At 41.0% G+C, this 22,566-nt stretch overlaps 1 protein-coding gene across 3 annotated transcripts in view; it reads left to right on the forward strand.

Moving 5' to 3' along the window:
• The window catches only part of DOCK8 (dedicator of cytokinesis 8), a 204,188-nt gene that overhangs the window by 83,419 nt on the left and 98,203 nt on the right, over nt 1-22,566 (forward strand). For all 3 annotated transcript variants that reach the window (XM_087444522.1, XM_087444521.1, XM_087444523.1), the window contains 8 exons: nt 481-566; nt 4,788-4,854; nt 7,260-7,409; nt 11,496-11,576; nt 12,680-12,839; nt 14,750-14,886; nt 16,478-16,571; nt 17,312-17,474. In XM_087444522.1, coding sequence (XP_087300648.1) covers nt 481-566; nt 4,788-4,854; nt 7,260-7,409; nt 11,496-11,576; nt 12,680-12,839; nt 14,750-14,886; nt 16,478-16,571; nt 17,312-17,474 — 938 coding nt within the window. The remainder of the gene's footprint in view (nt 1-480; nt 567-4,787; nt 4,855-7,259; nt 7,410-11,495; nt 11,577-12,679; nt 12,840-14,749; nt 14,887-16,477; nt 16,572-17,311; nt 17,475-22,566) is intronic.

Consider the following 22,566-nt stretch of genomic DNA (forward strand, 5'->3'; position numbering starts at 1 on the left):
CTCTGTATTAGTCTTGATGGTTTACAACCTTAAGTGAACTGTTCTGACTCAGATCTCAAGTTTGAAACTTACATATTTACTAGTAAAGCCCTTGGCAGGAGAAATATTCGGAATGTGTACTTAGAGCCAGCAAAAAAAAAAAAAAAGTCAACAATAGGTACAAGATTTTGCAATGCCATCTGGTGGATGTTACTAAGCCATATCCATGTTCACATTTCCTTCCTTCCTCCCTCGGTCTCTTTGTCTTAAATGCTTAGCTTTCTGAAAGGAGAAAATGTTTGCTGTACATGCTGACTTGGAAGCTTGGGGGTTGGATAATAAACTCTCTTGTAAAATCAGTGTTATTCTGCTGTTAGAAATAAAGCAAATGCAAGTTGTCTTGAGCAGTGGATGACAGCCTTCCCTTCCCTGGGGTAACTCCAACTGGAACTCTTCATGGAAATTCACTAATGATTTCTTTTACAATGTGATTGATAATAGGAGGATGCTGTGGAGATACGTCCGGTACCAGAATGTCCTAAGGAACATCTGGGCAACAGAATACTGGTCAAGTTGCTGACCCTGAAGTGAGTAACAGCAAATATATAAACCACCTCACTGAGGATGATCTTGCCTTTTAGATACAAACTGTGTCTTTATCATCAGAGCTTGAATCAGGCAGGATTTCCCAACATACTTTCAACAGTGGGCAGCTGTGGGGTAGTGGAAAGAGCAGAGTTTGGAGTCAGCTAGACTCAGATTCTATTCCGAGTCTATTCTGCAGTCTGGACTCATCTATGGGCCAGTTATTTGCCACAGTTACTTTAAAGCAATTGTCTCCAAACTTTCTGATTGTCTCTTTTTATAGTAAAAAAAGTCGTATGTCCTCTATATGTGTGTATTAATTTTGTACTTGCATATTAAATATTATATATTATAAAACATGCATAAATGAGAAATTTTAAAGGATGAACTAAACAAATTAAAATAAATTATAGTATTTTCTTCCTGCACTCCTTCCTGCCTACCCCTGGATTGCTTGCATACCTCTCTGTCGTCTTTGCAGACTGCTACTTTAGAGAATCAGTTCTTCCACTGTTTCAAATCACAGACTCTTGAAAATAATAAGTTGTAGATGCCCTATTTAGGCAAAAGTACATAAGCATAACATTTTTTTGTACCCTCTTAGGAAGGTCATCCATCTCTTGAAATCAATTCATGGACCCCTTAGGCAGCACCTGGTTTGCAATTAGGGCATCTGGATTCTGGATTCAAGGCTGTGTTTCAACCCTGGGAACTTCTCTGGGATTGTGAGTTCTCACTTGTAAATGAAGTTGTTAGACTAGTCGGTCTCAAAGTTCCTGCCTGCCATAAACTTCTGATTCTAAGGAGTAGCCTCCCCAGTTCCTCTCTTCAGAATGCAAGCCAGCAGGACGGCTCACACAGTTGTGGGGACTCTCTTGAAGTGTACCCCCTCCCCCTAGCCAATTCTGCCAGTAGGGGAGGGAGGCGGGGCCTTTTGTCCTATACACAGAGATGAGCAGCCTATAAGCCAGTGCTATATCAAGGAAGGGATACAGAAAGGCACACTCTAGCCCTTGCGAGTTGACCCAGAGGTGGGAACCTCCTAGCTCTTCAGCAGGAGGACCAAGTGTAAGTGGCAGTTCAGTTCCCCTCTGCATTGTTCAGGAAATCCACCCTATTGTCTGTGGCACTCACCCACCCCCACAGGATGCACATCAGGCCCCTTTTAGATGCAGTAACTATGCCTTTCAGGATTGGATGAATTCTCCCCTCTAAAGCTTGTCACCTTTCCAATAAATTACTGGCAGCTGTTCTCACAGGTGGGGAAACATGGCCACTGAGATAGACATGTATTATTAAAAAAAACAAATTGAGTCACTTGGATTTCTCTTGATGAAAATTGTGAAGTGCAGTTTCTAGTGATTCTTCCCCGAAGTGACAAAGCAGAAATTAAGTAGAATTGAGGTGTTTGCTCAGTGCACTTGGCCTGCTCAAGTGTCTTAAATAGTATCCATACCAACATATACCTGCAAGAGGAACGATGAACCAAAGAGATTGTCCTAGCTGTAACTACTTTGAATAAACTGGATAAAAGAAAGAAAGCAAGTTCTCATAGGTAAACCTAGAATGTTAAAATATGAATAGTAAAAATTTCATGATAATGTTCGAGACACACATTTCCCCCGTTGACATTAACATGCAGAATTCTATTTATACTACTATAGATTTTGTCAGATAGGGATTTTTTTAAAAATTGTTGAGATCTGTAACAATCATTGTTTCGCTTTTGAGAAATATGTAAAGCCTCAAGGATACAGAAAGAATTAGGCTGGACACTGCAGATGTTTGTAGCAGCAAGAAAAAAAAAGAGGATGACAATGAAATCTTTTTCTATTTTGTATTTAAGTGGGGAAATCTTTTAATGTAAAATTTAATACCATCTTATGCAAAGTAACCTTCGCTGGGAGGAGTCTTCTTGGTCGTGAAACTGTAGTGTGTGTAAAATTTACCCAGGGAGCTTGTTTTAAATGCAGATTTGGGAGACGTTCCACCACCATTTCCCCCAAGAGATTCTGGTTCAGTAGATCTCAGGTGGGGCAAAGACACCTGCATTTTGACAAATTCCTCATTTGCTTCAAAATGCTAGTTTCTGAGAACTACATTTGGAGAAACACTGGAGGAAAAAACTCAAGTTCTGTGATCAGAAAGGGCTGGGCTCAAACCCAAGTGTGCCAGTTCCTAACCCTGTGACCTTTGGCAAATTACTTAATCTCTCTGAACCTCAAAAATGGGGATAATATCTGCATTATACTATTGTTGTGAAGCATAAAGGAATTGACATGTCTAAACCATTTATCACAGCACAATTATAAGTATGTGACAAATACTAATTCTCTTTTTCTTTCTCTGAACCGTAGAGAACTTAACACTCAGTTCCCACCTAATTAGATCACAGCAATATTCAGACCTTGGAACGCACAGTTAAATACAGGTTGACCATGCCAGGCAATAGCCTGGGCACAGTAAAGCCCCCAATTAATGTACCATTACCTAATAAGAAGAAGAATAATCATAGAAATCTTTGACATTTTTTTGTGGTAAAATATACATAACATAAAATTTATGATCTTCACCATTTTTCAGTGTACAGTTCAGTGGCATTAAGTACATTCACATTGTTGTGCAACCATCACCACCATCCATTTGCAGAACTCTTTTCATCTTCCCAAACTGGAACTTTGTACCCATTCAATAATAATTCCTATTCCTCTGTCCTCCTGGGAACCACCATTCTACTCTCTGTTGCTATGAATTTGACTACTCCAAGTATGTCATGTAAGTGGAATCATACAATACAATGTCCTTTTGTGACTGGTTTATTTCTCTTAGCATAATGTCTTCGAGGTCCATCCATGTTGTAGCATGTGTCAGAATTTCCTTCCTTTTTAAGGCTGAATAATATTCCATTGTATGCATATACCACCTTCTGTTTATCCATTCATCCCTCAATGGACACTTGGGGTGCTTCTACCTTTTGGCTACTGTAGATAATGCTGTTGCTCGACATTGTTTTTAAAGTACGTTCACGCACATTATCTTTCATGATCCTTACAGCAGTCCTGGGAAGTGGGAAGAGCAGATGTCTTTTCCTCATTTTACAGATAAATAAGTGGAACTAGGAAAGATAACCTAATTAGGATCCCAGAATTAGCAGGTAGTGGGAGAGGGAATGAAGCCCAGTGCCATGTGAGTCTGCCATCATTCTCAACTGGCTCGTTTCCAAAGATGTCATTTGACTACTGACTCCTGTCTGTGCTTACCTCTGCCCAAATATTCTTATGAAGAAGTCCTCTTTTCAGACAAAGCTATCCAATGATAAGGTCATCCTCTCACGCATGGCTTGAAACAAAATATGGCCTAATTTACATGACTTCGGCAGGAATGGTGGTCCAGGGCCTGACTACTGGTGCTCTCTGGTGCTCTCAGCACCAGTAGTGGTGTCCAAGGTCATGGCAATTGTTAAGCAGAGAAACGTGGAGGGTGCACACCAGTGTTTCATGTGCATCCTATAATACGTGGTAGGATTATGCTTTGGGGATGCGTTCTCTTCAAATACGCCATTTCAAGGGGAATGAGCAATTACGGCTAACAGGAGGGCTCTTCTTTTGAGCTTTACTTGGGTCCATGTACCTCAGTGTTTATTGGCAATACTCAGTGCCCTCCCCCTAGGTCAACTCAGCAACTCCCTCGGCAGTGGAGTTAGAGAGGGCCAGACATTAACCCATGCCGTAACCCAACTTTCCTTGGTCTCAATTAATTCTGAGGAAAAGCAGCTGAATTTTCCTTTTTACTACCTGAAAAGCCCCATCCCTTACAATTGAATAAGAGGGATTCCTATCCCAGCAGTAAAATGTAAACTGTAAACAAGGCCTTTACCTAGGACAGAGACTCTACCCTCTGAAAACACAGCAGCTACAGTGATAAGAAGCGCCTTGTTGGATCAGACCAAGGGTCCATTCCTCCCCGCTCTCTCTTGCAGGACCACCAACAAGCGCTTTTTGGGAGAATGTAGCATCCACCATGATCTCAAAGGATTAGGAATTTTCGTGAGCCTCCCATTTTTCTCCATTAACATCCTAGTGTGATTCTCATATGCATGGAGTTAGCCAAATATTTCTGGAAACTATTTACATTTTTAACTAGTTTATAGATCCAGGCACTTTCAGAAAATTCAAAATTACCTAAGTTAAAATCATGTAGATTTTTCTCTCTTTCTCGGACAGGTTTGAGATTGAAATTGAGCCTCTGTTTGCCAGCATTGCCCTCTACGATGTTAAAGAAAGGAAAAAGGTAAGAAAGCAAAAATAACCCATCCCTGAGGGCACACATATTGTTCATGATTCTATGGGTTCGTCTTTTTAAATCTCACCTCTAATGCAGCAAAAACATGTCAGATTTGAAAGCAAATGAACTTTGATGCATCCGGTTCTATTGCCTTTGCAAGTTTTGAAGGAATGATCTGGGCACGTTAGTCGTTTATGTTCTTTGAAGAATCTTTAAGGGAAAGCCCTGCTGGACATGGTGTCCTGGTTGGGATAGAGAGATAAATGAAATAGCGGCATGTGGGGTTACATGTGAAAGAAAGCAATTTAAATACATTTTTTTTATATAATTTTATTTATTTATTTTTCCCCCCAAAGCCCCAGTAGATAGTTGTATGTCATAGCTGCACATCCTTCTAGTTGCTGTATGTGGGACGCGGGCTCAGCATGGCCGGAGAAGCTGTGCGTTGGTGCGCGCCCGGGATCCGAACCCGGGCCGCCAGCAGCGGAGCGCATGCACTTAACCGCTAAGCCACGGGGCCGGCCCTAAATACATTTTTAACAAGCTCAGATATGCATGTGATGTTTCCTTGGTTCGGGAGTTTTTTGCATTGTGAAATAGCCTCATCATGAGTGGAAGGCATCTTGTGCAGTAAAAGTCCAAAATTGCCACAGAGTGAAGACCTCACCAGTTGTAATGTGCTTTTAATTGAAAAGAATTCAAGGAGCTAAGACTTCCCTGTGAGTGTTTTAATGTTTAGTCATTTTGTAACCCCCAGAGGAGGACAAGAATAGCAAAACTAGAGGAGGACAAGAATAGCAAAACTAGAGGAGGACCGCTCTGCCCCTCTTTACCCATAACCATTCAGCATTTAAGGAAGTGTGTATCTCTTGAGTAAATATTAATAATCACTGAGATTTGTATTAATTAGGGCAGGTTAACTGGTAAAACAAAGAGACCCCAAATTCCATAGTTTAAAGCAGTGGTTCTCAGACTGTGCGTCCATCAGAATCTCCTAGAGGGCTTGTTAGAACGCAAATGCTGGGCCCCACGCCAGAGTTTCAGTAAGTCCAGGTGGGGCCTGAGAATGTGCGTTTCTAACAGGTTCCCAGGTGATGCTAAGGCTGCTGGTCAGAGGACCGCATTTTGAGAACCACTGACTTAGAGAAGTTTCCTTTTTTCCTAACAATCCTGGGGTAGGGGATGCTGGGTCAGCAGTGGTCTGCTCCACTCAGTCATTCAGGAACCCAAGCTGGCAGTGGCTCCTCCATCTTCAAAGTCACTCTTGTCACTGCCATTGCAGCTTCTAAAAAGGAGAAAAGATGGGTGAGGGAGACCTGGAAGTTTGACACATCACTTTGCTCACAATTCGGTGGAAAGAATTTAGTCACATGCCCACTCCTAATTGCACGGGAGACCAGTAAATGTAGCCTCTGCCTGGGCAGCCACTTTTCAGGGGAGAAGGGGAGACCCAGCTATACAGTGGCTCTTAAGTAACACTGCACTGGGGAACCAAGGACCACTCATCACATCATGCTCTTGCTCAAAATCTCTAATGGATCCTCACTACCTGCAACATTAAAAGCAAACTCTTGGGGCCAGCCTGGTGGCGTAGTTGTTAAGTTCGCCCATTCTGCTTTGGCGGCTGGGGGTTCACAGGTTTGGATCCTGGGCCCAGACCTACACACCACTCATCAAGCCATGCTGTGACAGCATCCCACATATGAAATAGACGAAGATTGGCACAGATGTTAGCTCAGGGCAGATCTTCCCCAAGCAAAAAGAGGAAGATTGGCAACAAATGTTATCTCAGGGCCAGTATGGCTCTCACCTGCTTTCTTTCCCTCTATAGCCTATGCAGAGTCAAGCTGGACTGATCTCTGTTAACTAAACTACTCTCTCCCTAGTACACCATCACCCTCCAGCTCTGCCTATCTTCTTCCAAGGCCCATCCATTTCACATGCCTCCTCCGTGAGAAGCATTCCCAATTACCCGGACTGGATGTCATCTCTCACCCTCAGGAATTTCCACAGCGCTTTTTTGTATGAGTGTGGTCACTTATATTTTGTTCTGACTGCAGTTAGTGACATATCTGCCTTTTCCTTCATTCTTGATTGTGAACTGAGGGCAGAGGCAATGTCCTGCTCTTCTTCATTGCAGTACCTAGCATTGTCACTGATATTCAGGAAATACTGGTGAGTTGATAAAAATTTAAATGTTTCCAGAAACATCTCTCAAATGGCTCCAAAATATCTAAAGATTGCGACAAAATATATATCAGATTTTCCAGCAGCCACTAGTCATAAACCATGTCTATGATTACACTTACTCCTTTGGCGAAATTTCTTTGTGGTTTTTTCATGCTTTTGTAACATGTGTAGACCATGAGCACAACAGGTCTAACATTTGTCATTTTGCCGCTCATTTACAGATCTCAGAAAATTTTCACTGTGACCTGAACTCTGACCAGTTCAAAGGATTTCTGCGTGCTCACACACCTTCTGTTGCCCCATCGAGTCAAGCAAGATCTGCGGTGTTCTCGGTCACCTACCCATCCTCAGACATCTACTTGGTAGTCAAGGTAGTTAAACACCATCTGATTTGCACATTCCAATGTTCCTGTTGTTGCATTATTCCCAGAGCATGTTGAGGGTGAAAGAGATGTCAGGACGTGTCTACGTGTCCTCTGTGAGATTCTCTTTGTTACCTTCTCAACTTACTCCTTTTCCTTTACAAGCAAATTGTGTCAGCTACTAGCATGACTATGGGTTTTGGAGTCATAAAGTCCGAGATTTGAATCCTGGTTTTGCAACTTGGTAGTTGTATGACTTTGGGCAATTACCTAACGTTTCTGACACTTAGTTTCCTCATTTGTAAAGTGGGGATAATAACACTGCCCTCAATGGGCAGTTGTGATTACAGAATAAAGCCTGGCACATGGTAGGCACTCTTCCTCCTAACCAAGGAAAGTACCCTCAGCTATCCAGCTGTGGGAGGCTGCTATGGAGAAAATCTCAGATAGAGTTTCCCAGTGATGTTCACATTTTTCTAGAGACCTGCAGTTAAATGTCCCCAAGTCTAGGCTCTGACAGTTTGAGGTATGGGATATAGTTTCTAAGTTTCACTCTCCCTTTTCATCACTATCTCATAGACCAAGTAGGTCTAGTAACAGTCAAAATCTGTGAGGCAGTTATAAAGAGAAGGACCTTTCATTCTAGGCTGTCCTCTTCACTGTTGTAAGAAAACCAGACTTTCTCTACACACCAAAATGAAATTAACAACAAACATTATTTTACCTACCTTAAGCCGAATGATTAGTCTCATTGACTCTTTACTCCAAAATTGTTTAAAAAAAAATCCAAGTGTTTTCATTTCGTGGATACCCAGCATTCCAGGTTTGGAAGCTTTTCGAGTCAGCACATTGTTTTATGTCCACAGTCTCATTGGTTCCCCCACGATCCTATGGGAGTAGCATATAGATTCCAAAAAATTCAGGCGACTTGGATGTCACTTAACAAGTGGCAGATGTCTTTCCATTCTAGCTTCCTTTACACTGTTTTATGAAGATTCTGAAAGGTCACTGTAGCTTGAAGGGAACTTAGTTTAAGTATTTGGAAAATATAGCTAAAATTCTGTGGCTAAAGGACACATTTATTGTTATCAAACTTATCAAATGTGTGTCCTTGTCATTACAATATTACTTAGACATATAAGGAAATTAGCTTAAAGCCCACTCTAGCAGCCCTGTAGTTAAATTTTGAAATTCTCTCTCAGCCTGGGAAACCAAAGAAGCCAACACTAGCTCTGTAGATCCAATTTTTTCTTCCAACTCCGCTTCTCAGTGGATGACTTTATTTTGGCTAACCCATAGTAGTCTGCTAAATATCAGCAGTTACTTGTGGGTTACTATTTCTTACTAAATATATTCCAAAATTTTCAGATGTATAAATGCATTCATTTGGCATTAATAAGCATTCTCTAAATTGTCTGGATATAGTTCAAAATTTAAATCTACTCAGTAAGACAGTCCCTGGTTTGCTTCTGATTTTTTCTTTACTATAATGCCATCATTGTTGCTTCTTTCCTTCTAAATATGTAGTAAATGGTGTCTTAATATTTAGCACATTCAGGCAGATGCCATTCAATAAAGAGGGGCTTCTTTATTTCTTATTTTTATTCTCAAACTGAACACCAGGGTCTTAACTGTATTTTAGATAGAGTTAGCTATTTTAGGTATGCCATATAATATTGCTTTAAGGAGTTATTTCAGGCTTAAGGGTTTTGTTTCTCAACTGAGGGAGGGAGAGTAAGGAGGAGAGTGAATCTGATTTAAAACTTTAAAAGTCCACATGCCAGGCATTGAGCCAACCCCTCCTGAATAGGGCAGAGAGTAGCCTCTTTATCTTAAAAAAATTCCCAGGTAATTCTGATATGCTCCTTTCCCTGCCTGCCATGGTTATGAGGACTCGTGCATTTCTTTTACACATAAACCGTGAAGGACCATACAGTGGGCTCGCAGAGCAGCCTGTAGCTCCTTCTCATGAAGTATTTGGAGTTACCCTTGTCCAACTTGGTGAAGGAAATAGTCTCTGCTGGTCTGGTCGAATGTGGATTCCCTTGCTTCCAGGTTCTGGAGATCCCTCTCCTGTGGGTTCCACACCATATGCTACCAGTGTGTGAAGCCATGGCATTCCCATTCCTTGCTTTAGGGTCCTAATTAAAAGAGTCTTTATCTCTATTCAAAGTTCATTTTAAAGACTGTATTTTTATCTTTTGATTTCATGGAAAAATTAGCTTCCTTCCAACTTGCTCTACAAGCTCCTGTGAGCATCAGGAGAATAGGGACCAGACTTATTCTGTTCACCACCTTATCTCCCCAGCAGTTGCCACATAGAAGGAACTCAGCAGATGTTTTTTGAATGAATGAATGTTTTTTGAATGAATAAGTGAATGATTGCTGACCAACAGGAATACCCTCAATCTCTAGCTCAAGTGTTATGTGTCTGTGTTCTCAAGCTGGTACATCTCTCAGGGGACTCAGCCTTGTCTTCACGCTATGCCAATGGGAAGGGTTTTAAACTTCTTTTGTGAGAAGAGAGACTTCCTACTTGCAGTCTCCCTGAGACAGATATCCATTGAGCAGCCCCATGCCACTTGCTTTGAAACTCCATTAAACACCCTCCATCACTAGGGTATTTCTGGTTTAAATTCTTTGTGCATAACTCATAGTACTTATTAAGAATGTGGGCCTATTGGAATATGTTGACCCAAATTTCTTCTTCAGGGATCATCTCAACTAATGACACAGGCTAATGGCACTACATCCACTTGTTTTTTTCTTCAACATCTAAGTTAAATTAAATTTTCTTTGAGCAGAGGTTTAGGAAATTTCAAATTTATGCTTCTCTTTCTCTTAAACATGGTGCCTTCTTTCTCTTAAACAAACTGCCCAAATTTGTGGCCAGTCAGATCCTTTACCTGAAGGAAAATGGAAGAAGATGCTTGACAGTAATAGCATTCATTCGTATGACCAGCCAGTAGCAAAGTGAAAAGCTGCACAATCCTACTGCTTTCAAGTTCCTCTCCAAGTCTGTTAAATCCAGAGAAGCAGCCCTAATAGGAAGTACAAGGGAGACAATTATAGATAATTTATTAGGTTCATTTATTCATTTTGTGGAAGGTTTCAGTCCCCAACCTGACTTTTGCAGTGGCCGTATCTCTTTTTTACATTGTAAGTAATAATAAAGAAAATGAGCTTTTCACTTCCTACATATGTCTCATGGGTTTTGTTTTATAAAATAACTTTTATTGCATTTTTTATTGTAGGCATAATACATGTTTATTGTTTAAAAATGGAAAATACACATAAGCAATAGGAAGAAAATTAAAATAGCACATAATCCCACCATACAAAGACAACTACTGTTAACATTTGCTGTGTATCTACTATCATTCTTTTAATATGCCTTTTTTATTTTATTTTATTTATTTACTTATTTTTTTGTGTGTGTGAGGAAGATCGGCCCTGAGCTAACATCTGCCAATCCTCCTCTTCTTTGCTGAGGAAGACTGGCCCTGGGCTAACATCCGTGCCCATCTTCCTTCACTTTATATGGGATGCCACCACAGCATGGCTTGATAAGCAGTGCATTGGTGCACACCTGGGATCAGAACTGGCGAACCCTGGGCCGCCGCAGTGGAGCGCGCGCACTTAATCGCTTGCACCACCGGGTCGGCCCCTTAATATGCCTTTTTTATTTATTATTTATTATTTTTTTTTTTAATTTTATTTATTTTTCCCCCAAAGCCCCAGTACATAGTTGTGTGTCATAGTTGCACATCCTTCTAGTTGCTGTATGTGGGATGCAGCCTCAGCATGGTGGGAGAAGCGGTGCCTTGGTGCGCGCCCAGGATCCGAACCCGGGCTGCCAGCAGCGGAGCGCGCGCACTTAACCACTAAGCCACGGGGCCGGCCCTAATATGCCTTTTTTAAAAAAATAAAACTGTATAGTACTCTTCATACTAATTTTTTAAATCAAAAACCATATATCCTGGGCATCTTCCAATGTCATCAAATGTTGTCATAAAACATCATTTTGATGGTTGCATATATTCAATTATATGGATGTAATCATGTTTTTTATTTTAATATTATTTTTGTTGGTAGATTGAAAAAGTCCTTCAGCAGGGAGAGATTGGAGACTGTGCAGAACCCTACATGGTTATCAAAGAAAGTGATGGCGGAAAGGTATGATATTTTGAGTATTGCTGAATGATGACATCTTAGAATAAGCAGGTATTTTTCAGAAGTGTTCCACAAAATAATTAATGGGGTTTAGTCCATAATATGTCCCCATATGAGACACTAATAAATTGTATTTTAAAAAAAGAAGAGAAACTAGTCATTGATAACTTTTTAAAGAAATAAATTATTGAACTCAACAAATGATGATGGACACATCAATATCTAATTACAAAACTTGGCTAGATCAAAGTCATATCCTCTTGTCTTGGTTCTAAGGCTCTGACCCAGCTGGTTGGAAGGGCCACAGAGACCCCACAAAATTAAATAGTGCCAGAGCTCTCCTGGCCTTCCTCAACAGCACGGGCCACCATCATTTCTGGTATGGATATTTGGAAATTGGCTGAGACTACTGTACATCATAAATTCATTAATATAACATAGGTACTAAGCCTAGGAAAGGACATCTTTTCTCAGCCCATATGCAAATGTTTCCAATATGATTTTTAAAACATGGCCTTTTTGGAATAAGACTTGCCTAATCGGCATCATACTACAGACTCATAAATTTCAAATAAGATTTATTGAACTCAAGACTTTGTTTTTTTTCAAATCTACCTTTTATTCTGAACTTAGAAAGAACACTTTGGAAGTATTGTCAAGCTAATAAGGAAGCTGTTAGGAAGCTTTACAGATCTTCCTGGAGTCTACCAAGGCACTTTTTGAAAAACAGGCTGTCTTGAGAGCTTGGTAGATCATATACAAAACTTTTCATCCCAAGATTCTCTCATGCAAATCAAGTCGTGCAGCTAGCCCTAAAAGAGGAACTTGTTGATTATCTGGTATAACAAACCTTGGGCTTCTTTTTTCTAGCTGAAGGTGTATTTAATAATTGAATGTAACCTTTCTTTAAACCTCTCCTTTTCTAATCTGTATTTCCTGGTCAGCTAGACCTCTAGCCTGAGTTGTGTCATTTTTCTGCCTAGTCACTCTTTTTAGTCAGTGGGTGGGGATTCTGGAGACGGCTGTCACATCTAGGGCAGAGGCAGTTGGCTTGGTGCTGGTACCATATTGTTTGTTTCAGCTTGTGTCTTTCCATTCGCTTCTAGAGTAAAGAAAAGATTGAAAAACTAAAACTCCAAGCTGAATCCTTCTGCCAACGCTTGGGGAAATACCGGATGCCCTTTGCCTGGGCTCCCATAAGCTTAACAAGCTTCTTCAATGTCTCTACCCTGGAGAGGGAGGTAACCGATGTGGAGTCCATGGTTGGTAAGATTTTCAACTGCAGTGGGAAGGGGAGGGCTCCTCGATGTACCAACTCTGAGGTCAACTGCTTATTAGTGCGCCTTCGGGTACAGTCAGCTGTGGGGAGTGGGAAGGAAGAGGGAGATAAATAGGCTGAAACACTATTATGACTATTACAAATGCTTGATTGGACAGTTGTGCCCAAAACAATTATGAACGTTTGTAGAGCTTAAATATACTCTTTTAATAAGATTTTTGGTTGGAATTTTCTGGACAGTTTGACACTTTAAAAAGTTAACTTGCAATAGCCACCTCCTCTTGAAAGTAAAATTCTTGAAAATAACGAGAAAATATAATAACCATCTCTAGTGTGTTAAACAAAGGCACCAGAGTTGGCTCCTCAACATAAGAAAAGCCACTGTCACGAGGGCTTCAAAAAGCAAAACTCAGGTTCCTCAGCAAAATTTCCAGTGCCTTAAAGTTTATTTTGCCAAGTGCAATGAAAAAGTGGATGCCAAAAGACTATCTAGTTACTGTTCCAATTTATTCAGCATATTTCTCTTTTTCATCACCTCACCCTGGATCTGAATCATTAATTTTCTCAACAGTTTGGGTATGGAACTGTTCAGGAGGGTTACAGAGTTTTCAAGTAGACCCACCCCCACCTGTGGCAGAGTTTCTGTTTTCCTAAATGTCTTTGTATCCAGCAAATATTTAAGTCTACAGTCACATTTTCTCGTGACATTTCTCGTGCATTCCTTAGCTCTACTGCTTCCGAAATGTTTCCTTTAGCAGAGGAGTGGACGAAACGGTATTTTGTTATTGCTGCTTCTATTCTGGAGTTACTGTTGCATAATTACCAGTTAGAACTCCTAGGTTATTTCTGATTTATCAATAACAAACCTCATTTTAGTGCCTGCTGGCCTTCACACCACAATGTTTTTTTTTTTAATGCCAACTAAAATGCCAACTTCTGTGGAGACCCAGGTATTCTTATTTGGAAGAGTTACTCACGGATCTTAGAGGACACCATAAACTATAGGGCTTGCTGGGGCCTCAGTAATCTCCAGATCAAGGATAAATTAACCTGACTACAGAGGCTGATTCTTAAGAAGCAACCAGAAGATGCAGTGTATTATACTGTGGCAGAATGGCAAGTTTCAGTGGGCAGTGGTAGCAAAAATTTCCAATTCACCATCACAGCAAGAATTAAGGATAGGAGAATATTCAAAGATAGGGTTGGCAATTTTAGAGTTCTAAGTAATTTGACCATTCATAACAGAACCCCTGAGTTGTGCAGCGTAAAAGCAACAAGATCCCCACCTAAATCTCAAAAAGGGAAAAGAAACAACTAAGCAGAGTGTCAGCATCCCTGTCCAGGTCTGGGTGTGACTCAGGGTCCCCGTGAGGCAGAAACGCAGCTCTACTGCCTGGTCCCTACAGCAAGAGCAGAAGAAAGCTCAGATTCAGAATATTCTCAGGCTGACCCCTAGCATGTTTGGATCACAATCCCGAATGCCTTCAGGGGCATTTGAGTGCATGCCTCTCCCAGTGGAATGCAAATGTAAAAATAAAACAAAAGCAAACACTGTGCTGACTAAATAAAGCTTATCTGCAGACCCTGTTCTGGCTGCAATTCTGGACTCCTGCTGGGTGGCATCTGGCTGACCCTGACCTCCATGTGGGAGGGGACTGCGGCTGCTCATGGCCTGTGCACTCTGGTCAGAGAAGGATTAGGGGCTCCAAAAGGGGGACTAAGACAGGCTAAGACAGGTAGGGGCCAGTGGAAGGAAATTTTCATTCAAAAACAAGGATGGCCGTGTTCAACGTTCTTGCTCAGCGACTTTAAACATATCTTATATGTGGTAAAATTAATAAATGCTTATATTCAAACAGAAAGGCATACATTAGAATGACAATTGTTTTCCTTAAAGGGAGAAGCACCGTGGGTGAGCGGAGAACTTTGTCTCAATCTAGAAGGCTTTCTGAAAGAGGCCTCTCCTTGGAGGAAAATGGGGTTGGCTCCAACTTCAAGGCCACTCCTATGACCGTCACCAGCTTTTTCAAGCAGGTATCTCGCCACATTACAGGCTGTCTGGATTCATCCCCATAATGGCATAGGTGTTGGAGCCCAAAGCGGGGGTGGTATATGTAGTGATTAAGAGAACAAGTTAGTAGCTGTTAGTTAACCTCACCAAGTCTCAATTTCATTATCTGCAAAACAGGGATGATGGTGCTTGGATAAGATGACATGAGGCACGTAAAGCTCTTCTCAGCGTGCCTGCGATATAGCAAGTCCTAAATGAATGTTACTTTTTTTAATTGAGAGAAGGATTTGTTCCCATTAATACAAACTATCCTGTTTGAACTGTCACGGTCAATTCATTTATTAGGCTATGAAAACAGTCTGGCTGAAACATCGTTTCTCCCTTGGTCTCGGGGTTTCCTGGCCTGGCTGTTGTCCTTCTCACCACTATTCTTTGTGCAGGCTTTCCAGGGCTGCCCCCTGGCTCAGAGAGGGTGACCATTGCAGATGGTGCTCTTTGTTAGCTCAATAAACATGGAGACTTTACAAAACAAAGAATTTCTCGAAGTAATCAAATTCATGGGACAGAAAGTGCAATGACAGAGAGTGAAGTGATGGTTGCCAGGGGCTGGAGGAAGTGGGGAATGGGGCGTTGTTATTTAATGGGTACAGAGTTTCAGTTTTGTAAGATAAAAGAGTTCTGGAGATTGGTTGCATAACCATGTAAAGTACTGAGCACTTGAACAGTACACTCAGAAATAGTTAAGATGGTAAATTTTGTATTATGTGTATTTTACTACAAAAGAAAAAAAACTTGACTTAGGCTTGGTTTGACTCTGTTTTAGAAAATTTTCCAAAGCTCAGGTAGTCTTCATGGGGCATTTCAAGGGGTTATGTTAACAAACTGAAGTGCAGAAGGGATGCTGAGGGTCTGTGCACCATGCCGCATACTACAAATAGCACGGGACTGAAGGGTTTCTATTCGGATATACCCCTTCCGATTGTATTACCTCACGGGGTGAAGTAGTTGACTTAACTACATCTGAGTTTTCTCATCTGTACTTGGGAACAAGACATATCTACCTACCTACCCCCCTTACCAGGCTGTTGCAAGGATTAGAGCTCTTGCCCATGTATCCCTTGGCAGAGTGCCTGTCCATGACAGCACTTGGAGGGTAGTATTTATGCTTAGCCTTCCTAGTGAAGACAAATGCAAAGAAAATGAGGATAGGAAAAAGATGGAAAAATGCTTTCTCCATCCTCAAATCTTTGAAGAAGGAAGTAAACTTATTCTGTCTTATTCCAGGGAGTAAAATAAGCATCAGTGGGTTTAAGTTACAGGGGGAGAAGTTTTAGGCCTAGATTTCTAATGGTCAAACAGGCTTCCTTAGAGTGCAGTAGACGCCCCATCCCCAGAGGGATGGATGAGAGGCTGAGTGATGGTAAGTCGGGAGTGGTAGAGAAGGAATATTTGACAAGAGGTTGACCTAAATGATTCCAGAGTTGCTTATAAGCCTAATTTCTATGAAAGGCATGTTAGAATAAAAGTTAAAGGTCAGAATCTTCCCAGAAATTGTCGGTCCCTACCCCAGGAGTCGATGGTGCATCTACCCTAAGCTGACTTTTCTCTTGGCAGGAGGGAGATCGCCTCAGTGATGAAGACTTATTCAAGTTTTTAGCTGACTACAAAAGATCTTCGTCCTTACAGAGAAGAGTCAAGTCAATTCCAGGTGTGAATGGCTTATCTTTATCCTTGTAAGCTGTGCCGAAGCCGTGTATGATTTGACAGGTTATTTGTCTAATGCTGCAATTTATAAAATCATGTTTATGAAGTGAAATGTGAGATTTTGCATTAGGAGTTAAGAGTCTGAATTGGTCTACTTTTTTTTGAAAATCTATTAATATTTTCTTTTTCAATTAAAGGATTTATTCTCTGAATAAACATCATGCTTTAGGTCTAGTTTCTCAGATAATCACATAATTGTTTGAACAGAGGAGCCTCTTTTATCAAATAAAATATTATACAGAACTCTTAGTGTAAAAAAAATAGTGACAGTGAGATGCTTTGGTAGAAGGTGAGGGTGCCTTCCTTATCCTCAATTTTAACAGCCCCTGTGGCACTTCCACAGCACCCTGGGGTAGCAGGGAACCCAGTTTGAAAACCACCAATAGTTAGTTAACTATGTACTATTATAGTGTGGTGGTAGTTCTGGAAGGGACTTGAAAGATCCTCTAATCCATTTCTACTATTTGTACAATTTCTTGCTTTTTAATTTCGAGAAACTAAATCTCAAAAGTTGACATGATATGCTTTTTCTCCACGTATAGGAAATTAGCTGGGAATTCCAACCTCTTACACTCCCACAACTTATCCTTATTTTCATCAAAGAAATAGAGTACAACAATCTTCCTTGATTCCCTTGTGACATGACGATGTCTTTACTAAAACAGTCCTGGTTTCTCTCTTTAGGCTTGCTCAGACTGGAGATTTCTCCAGCTCCAGAGACAATCAATTGTTGTCTGACTCCTGAAATGCTACCCGTGAGACCCTTTCCTGAAAACCGGACACGTCCACACAAAGAGATTTTGGAATTTCCAATCCGGGAAGTATATGTCCCTCACACTGTGTACAGGTAAGAAACAAAGGCTCTTGGAAAATCATTAGACCCACATTCAGAGTTTTGTTTGGATAAATGCTTTTCATCCTTCAACCCATCTTTCTACTTCCTACTTTTGGGGGAAAATGAAACATGATGTTTGCATAACTATAGATAATTGCTAGATCTCTTTCTAAAGTGATTTACCTAATTTTCTTTAGGAAGAAAGTGTTACTTCAGTCATAATTGGAACTTAGGAATATAGTAGATGTGTTCCTTCCAGAAACAAAAAAAATCCTCCTAGTCATTACCTTGGTTTTCCTGTGTGCAAGAAGGACATATTAGGGAAAGAGCAGTGTAACCAAAAGTGTTCTCAGTGTCTAAAAGACAGATTTTTAGCTCAAGACCAGCTCAATCCAATACAATTCACAGCAATGATAGAAATGGTCTTTATGTTTGCTGCCCAATACAATAGCTACTAGCCACTTGTGGCTATTCAGCATTTGAAATGTGGCTAGTGCAATGGAGGAACTGAAATTTTAATTTTATTTAATTTAAATTCAAATAGTTATAAGCGGCTGGTGGCTACCATATTGGACAGCAAGGAGTAGACAGTGAAGGCCTGAAAGGTTAGGTTGCCCAGTTTCTTGGAGGGCCTTCACATGGGGGCTGGGCGGGAGCTGGTCAACATACATCTGCCAAAGGCGTTGCTGCTCACATTCTTTTAGTTTTTATTTTGAAAAGATTTTTTTAAATGCAGAGAAGAAGGCTGTAACAAACACCGTTCTCCATCTAGAAATGACATTTTGTTGTTTATTGTATTTATACATATATATGCACACACACCATCACAATACATAATTTTATATATATATAAAATTAAAATTATAGAATTATGATTGTACACACAGTCATACTGATTAAGTTGAAGTCTCCTTTATCCCCAGTCTCCAGGCACAGACTTCTGCCTTGCCTCCCAAACATCACTGTTATCATGAGCTTACGTGTGTTCTTCCTTCCATTTTCTCTGGTTTTATACATACACACACACATATGTGTATGTATGTATGTGTGTATGTATGTATTATGTATGTACCTGAGAACACTGAATGGTATTATTTTTATATTCTTTAAAATGTACATAAATGGCTTCACACTCTGTGTGTTATACTGCATTTTTCATTTAACAGTATGATTTTTTTCTTTTTTGAGTATTACTGTGGATTCATGAATTTTGATTCAATGTGTTACACTCAGTTACAGTCATTATCCTTTTTAGTGACTCAGATTTTCACAAATTTAACCAATGGGAATTTCTTAACAGCCTATATTTAGAAATACTAATATTGATTTATATAGAGCTTTGTCATTTTTAACTGCTGTATAGTATTCCTTTATGTGAAGAGGCTGTGTTTTATTTATCCATTTCTTATTTTTCTATTGATAGACATTTTGTTTTCCAATTTTGAGCTCCTACAGACACTGTACAGTGAGAATTTTTATCTCTGTCTCTCTGTGCACGTGTGAAAGTTTTTCTAAGGAATATGCCTAAAAGTGAAATTACTGAGTCACAAGTAATATACATTTTCAAGTTTATTCATACTGCCACTTTTATCCAAAATTGTACCAGTTTGCAATCCTTCCAGCAGTGTAAGAGTCCTGATTCCCCCAGATCGTCACTCAGGCTTTCCAGTATGGTATATATATATGTGGGACTGAAATGCAAAGAATTTCAGAACTCACCTAATCCCAGCACCCCCAGCCCCACATTTCCAGATGCACAACATTGAGACCCAGACAGGATAAGCGAGTGGTTAGTTGCGGTCAAAAATTACACTGAGAAATACAGACAACCATCCACACAGTTGGAAATGGACCTCTTCCTTTCAATATTGGTGAAGTACACTCGTATTTCTCCCATTTAATCCTTTCTGAAGCAGCTCTTGGTTTGCTATCTCCCTCCTTAAGTACAAACTCAGCCCAAGACCCTCTCCTAGATAAATAAGCGTTCCTAGGGTGTAGTGGTTTCAGTTCTCCATTCCCTAGAGGGAGATGAAGGCATGATAATGTTTGCTTATCGATGTTGTCTTTGTATCTTTTTAGAAACTTTATCCTATAATTGGAAAAGAAAAATGCTTGTGGCATTGGGATAAACTTGCACCAAATGAATTCTATAGTTATTCAACTTCCCCTCAGCATTTAATCACCCATGGGAGGCATTTACAACTTCTCTACTCCTTGCTGCAAACATTATCCCTTAATCACATCACAGCAGGACTCAGAATGCATTAGTGCACCGAATGATTCAGAAATGTAGGAGTGCTAAGGAGGACAAGTCTGGACAGATTACTATGGACCCAACTTGGCATCATGAAAAATGGACCCACAAGTGCAAAGTGAATATTCTTTAGCTGTACTGTACACTGTAGAAATGCCAAGGCCATCCCATTAAAAACCAGGTCTCTACTCTTAGGTTGATAGAATAAAACACTTCCCTCCAGTTTGATTGTAGCATCTTCTCTTGGCTCCCAGGCCACCATATTTTATGGCTTGTTTAAGGAAGGAAAGTTGTAGTGAATTTGGTTCAGAATCTTACTATGTGAAAACGTCAAGGAATTCAGGGAGCATCTGTCTAAATCTTTGTTGTTAGATTTTTAGTATTTCTTCTCTAGTCCTTGCATGCTTTATAGTGGTTTTGATTAGGTTGGTCTTGACAGTAACCCAGTCCGAGACTAATTCTCCCTTTTCCTACACCTCCACCCCCATTTCACAAAATGGAAATGGAAGGCTCAAGTCAGGTCTGAACCCCAGGTCAAATTGGTAAGCTGACTAAATTTGCCTTTAGAGACCTAGTCTTCTCATTTCTGTCACTTTTCCCCTCTTTTTGTTTCTTGCCATCTCCCCCTACCTCAAAAAACTTGTAACCTCCTGGCTTTTCTATATCCTCCCCTGCCCCCACCCTGCAAATCAAAGTCTCTTTCCATGCAGAGATCTCTAAACTTACTTACGTTATGGTATCGATAACAGGTATGGCCTTAAGTCTTATCTCTCCCAAGAATATTATTATTTCGGTAGGGAGAACAGTTCCCGTTTCTTTTAGAAAAGTTTTCTCAGACTTAGTTGAATTCTGGATGTCATTCTAAGGATTTGTCACGTAGGGTAACTTTCCCTGTTGATGTTGCCATTTGCGTGGCTCTAATCCTGGTCACAGCTGTATGCCGTTAAGGAAATCAAATAAATGAAAATTAAGATTTACATAGCAGATAAATTTGGGGATGATTCTTTGTTTTATAGAGGGTTCCCTTCTGGAATTTGAAATGTGACTTATAAAAATTTGATCTACCTGGAACTTGTGGAGGATACATCTATTGGACCAAGCAAGGAATGCATGCAGTGACAAAGCCAGGATTCGAATGTCAAATTTGTGTACTTTTCACATAAATCGCAGAGCTCCCTTGGGTGGAGGGAACTATTACATGGGTCTAATGGCAGAGGTTGTCTGGCTTTGAGTGTGAGTGTTGGCCAGAGTCACACACCATGGGATTCTAATACGGTGAGGCTTCAGTTGAACGCCGTATGAGAACTCAGGTTACTTTTACCTCTCCTAAAGGAGCATCTGCCATGGGCCTCAACTAAAATTGCCTTCTGTCCCTCAGTCTCCCCATCCTCCCACCTCTTCAAGTGCCTTCTTCAATTGTCCTGCCCCTTCAGGCGCCCTCAGTCAGGGTCACCATCTTGTACCCCAGGGGCACCATTCACGTTGTACTCTCTGTGGATGCTGCCCTGGGGCCTCTACTATACTCAAATTGCTGTAAGGAGCAATCTCTGACCAGTTGTAGGAGAACAGTGCCAGACTCCGGAAGTATCCCTGTTAGCCAGCAAGGGTTGGTCACTCATAAAACAAACACTCACTCTGAGGGAAGAAAAGAACTTCTAGAGCCTGAAGTGCTCATTCCAGGAATAACCAGTGTCTCCCAAACCCTCTGTAGTGCTGTGTGCAGCCTCTGTGCGTTAGAGGCGTGGGTCAGATGAGTGTTCCCTGAAACAGACCCAAGCAAGAGCTTTTTCAAAATCACAAGCGGTAGGACAGTAATTCTGAAAGCAGAGCAGAACAGCTGGAAAAATTAGGTTGATAAACAGGATTATCCAGATCTGAGTTTGGCATTCCTTTCTCCATGCCCAGATTAAGAAAATACTCATTGTTAGCCCAGGAACACATTTGCACCCACTCCTGGCTTATTTTCCATGCGGCCCAGCAGCTGGTAATGGACACGCCAGCTGCCTTCTGGTGGGGGAAGAAGGAAAACAGCACGGTGGGGGCCAAGGCCCAGCGATACCTTTAAGGGCATTTTATCCTGTGGCTGTTAAGGGGGTATGTGCGGAGATCAGAGACGCTGAGGTTGTAATGAGCTTGTTAAGCTCCTCGCCATCCCCTTAACTGGTGATTACATTAGAAAAGCCACATAAAGTGCGTTTTCATCTCTCATCCCAGCCCCCGAGAGCCGCTGAGGTCTTTTTATCCAATTATCAGCCTTGCTGTGGAGAACTGTGCTTGCTGAGAACAAGCATATCAGTTAGAACATAACTTCTTTGATGGATAATTAGCTGTTTTCAGGCCTCCTCCTATTTAGCTGAATGTTCTCGGACCAGAAGTCTGCATTCTCAAAGCTCGCCTGTGCCTTCTATGTCACAGTGCAGTTTTGAGGAATACTACCAGACTTGCATCCTACGGGGGCAAAAAGAATGGCACAGGATAAATTTGTGAACTCATCTTGAATGGATGTCTGGAAGTTATAATTTAGTGAGTAGGATTTGTAGGGAAAGGAATGATCCAGAAATAATTCTGGATGAGGTGGTTAGGAAAGTATCCTTGAGACAGACTTTATTCTGTCCAAGGAAATAGACTCCCAATCTGAGCCCAGCTGGCTCTTTGTCCAGACTGGATCTTCTCCGTGCTGGGGTGGGTGGTGGTAGGGAGTGGCTGTGCCTCAGAGTCCATCATGGAGCTTTATAAAAGTACAAGTGTCCAGCCCCACTGGCAGACTCCCATTTAGGAGGTCTGGGTGGAGCCTTGGGGGTCCGACAGCCTCCTTTAAGAATCGAAGCTTCCCCTCCCTTTCACGGAGTT

This window comes from Ceratotherium simum, chromosome 20, assembly GCF_057802395.1.
Source record: "Ceratotherium simum simum isolate JZ-2026a chromosome 20, ASM5780239v1, whole genome shotgun sequence".
Classification (NCBI taxonomy): Eukaryota; Metazoa; Chordata; class Mammalia; order Perissodactyla; family Rhinocerotidae; genus Ceratotherium; species Ceratotherium simum.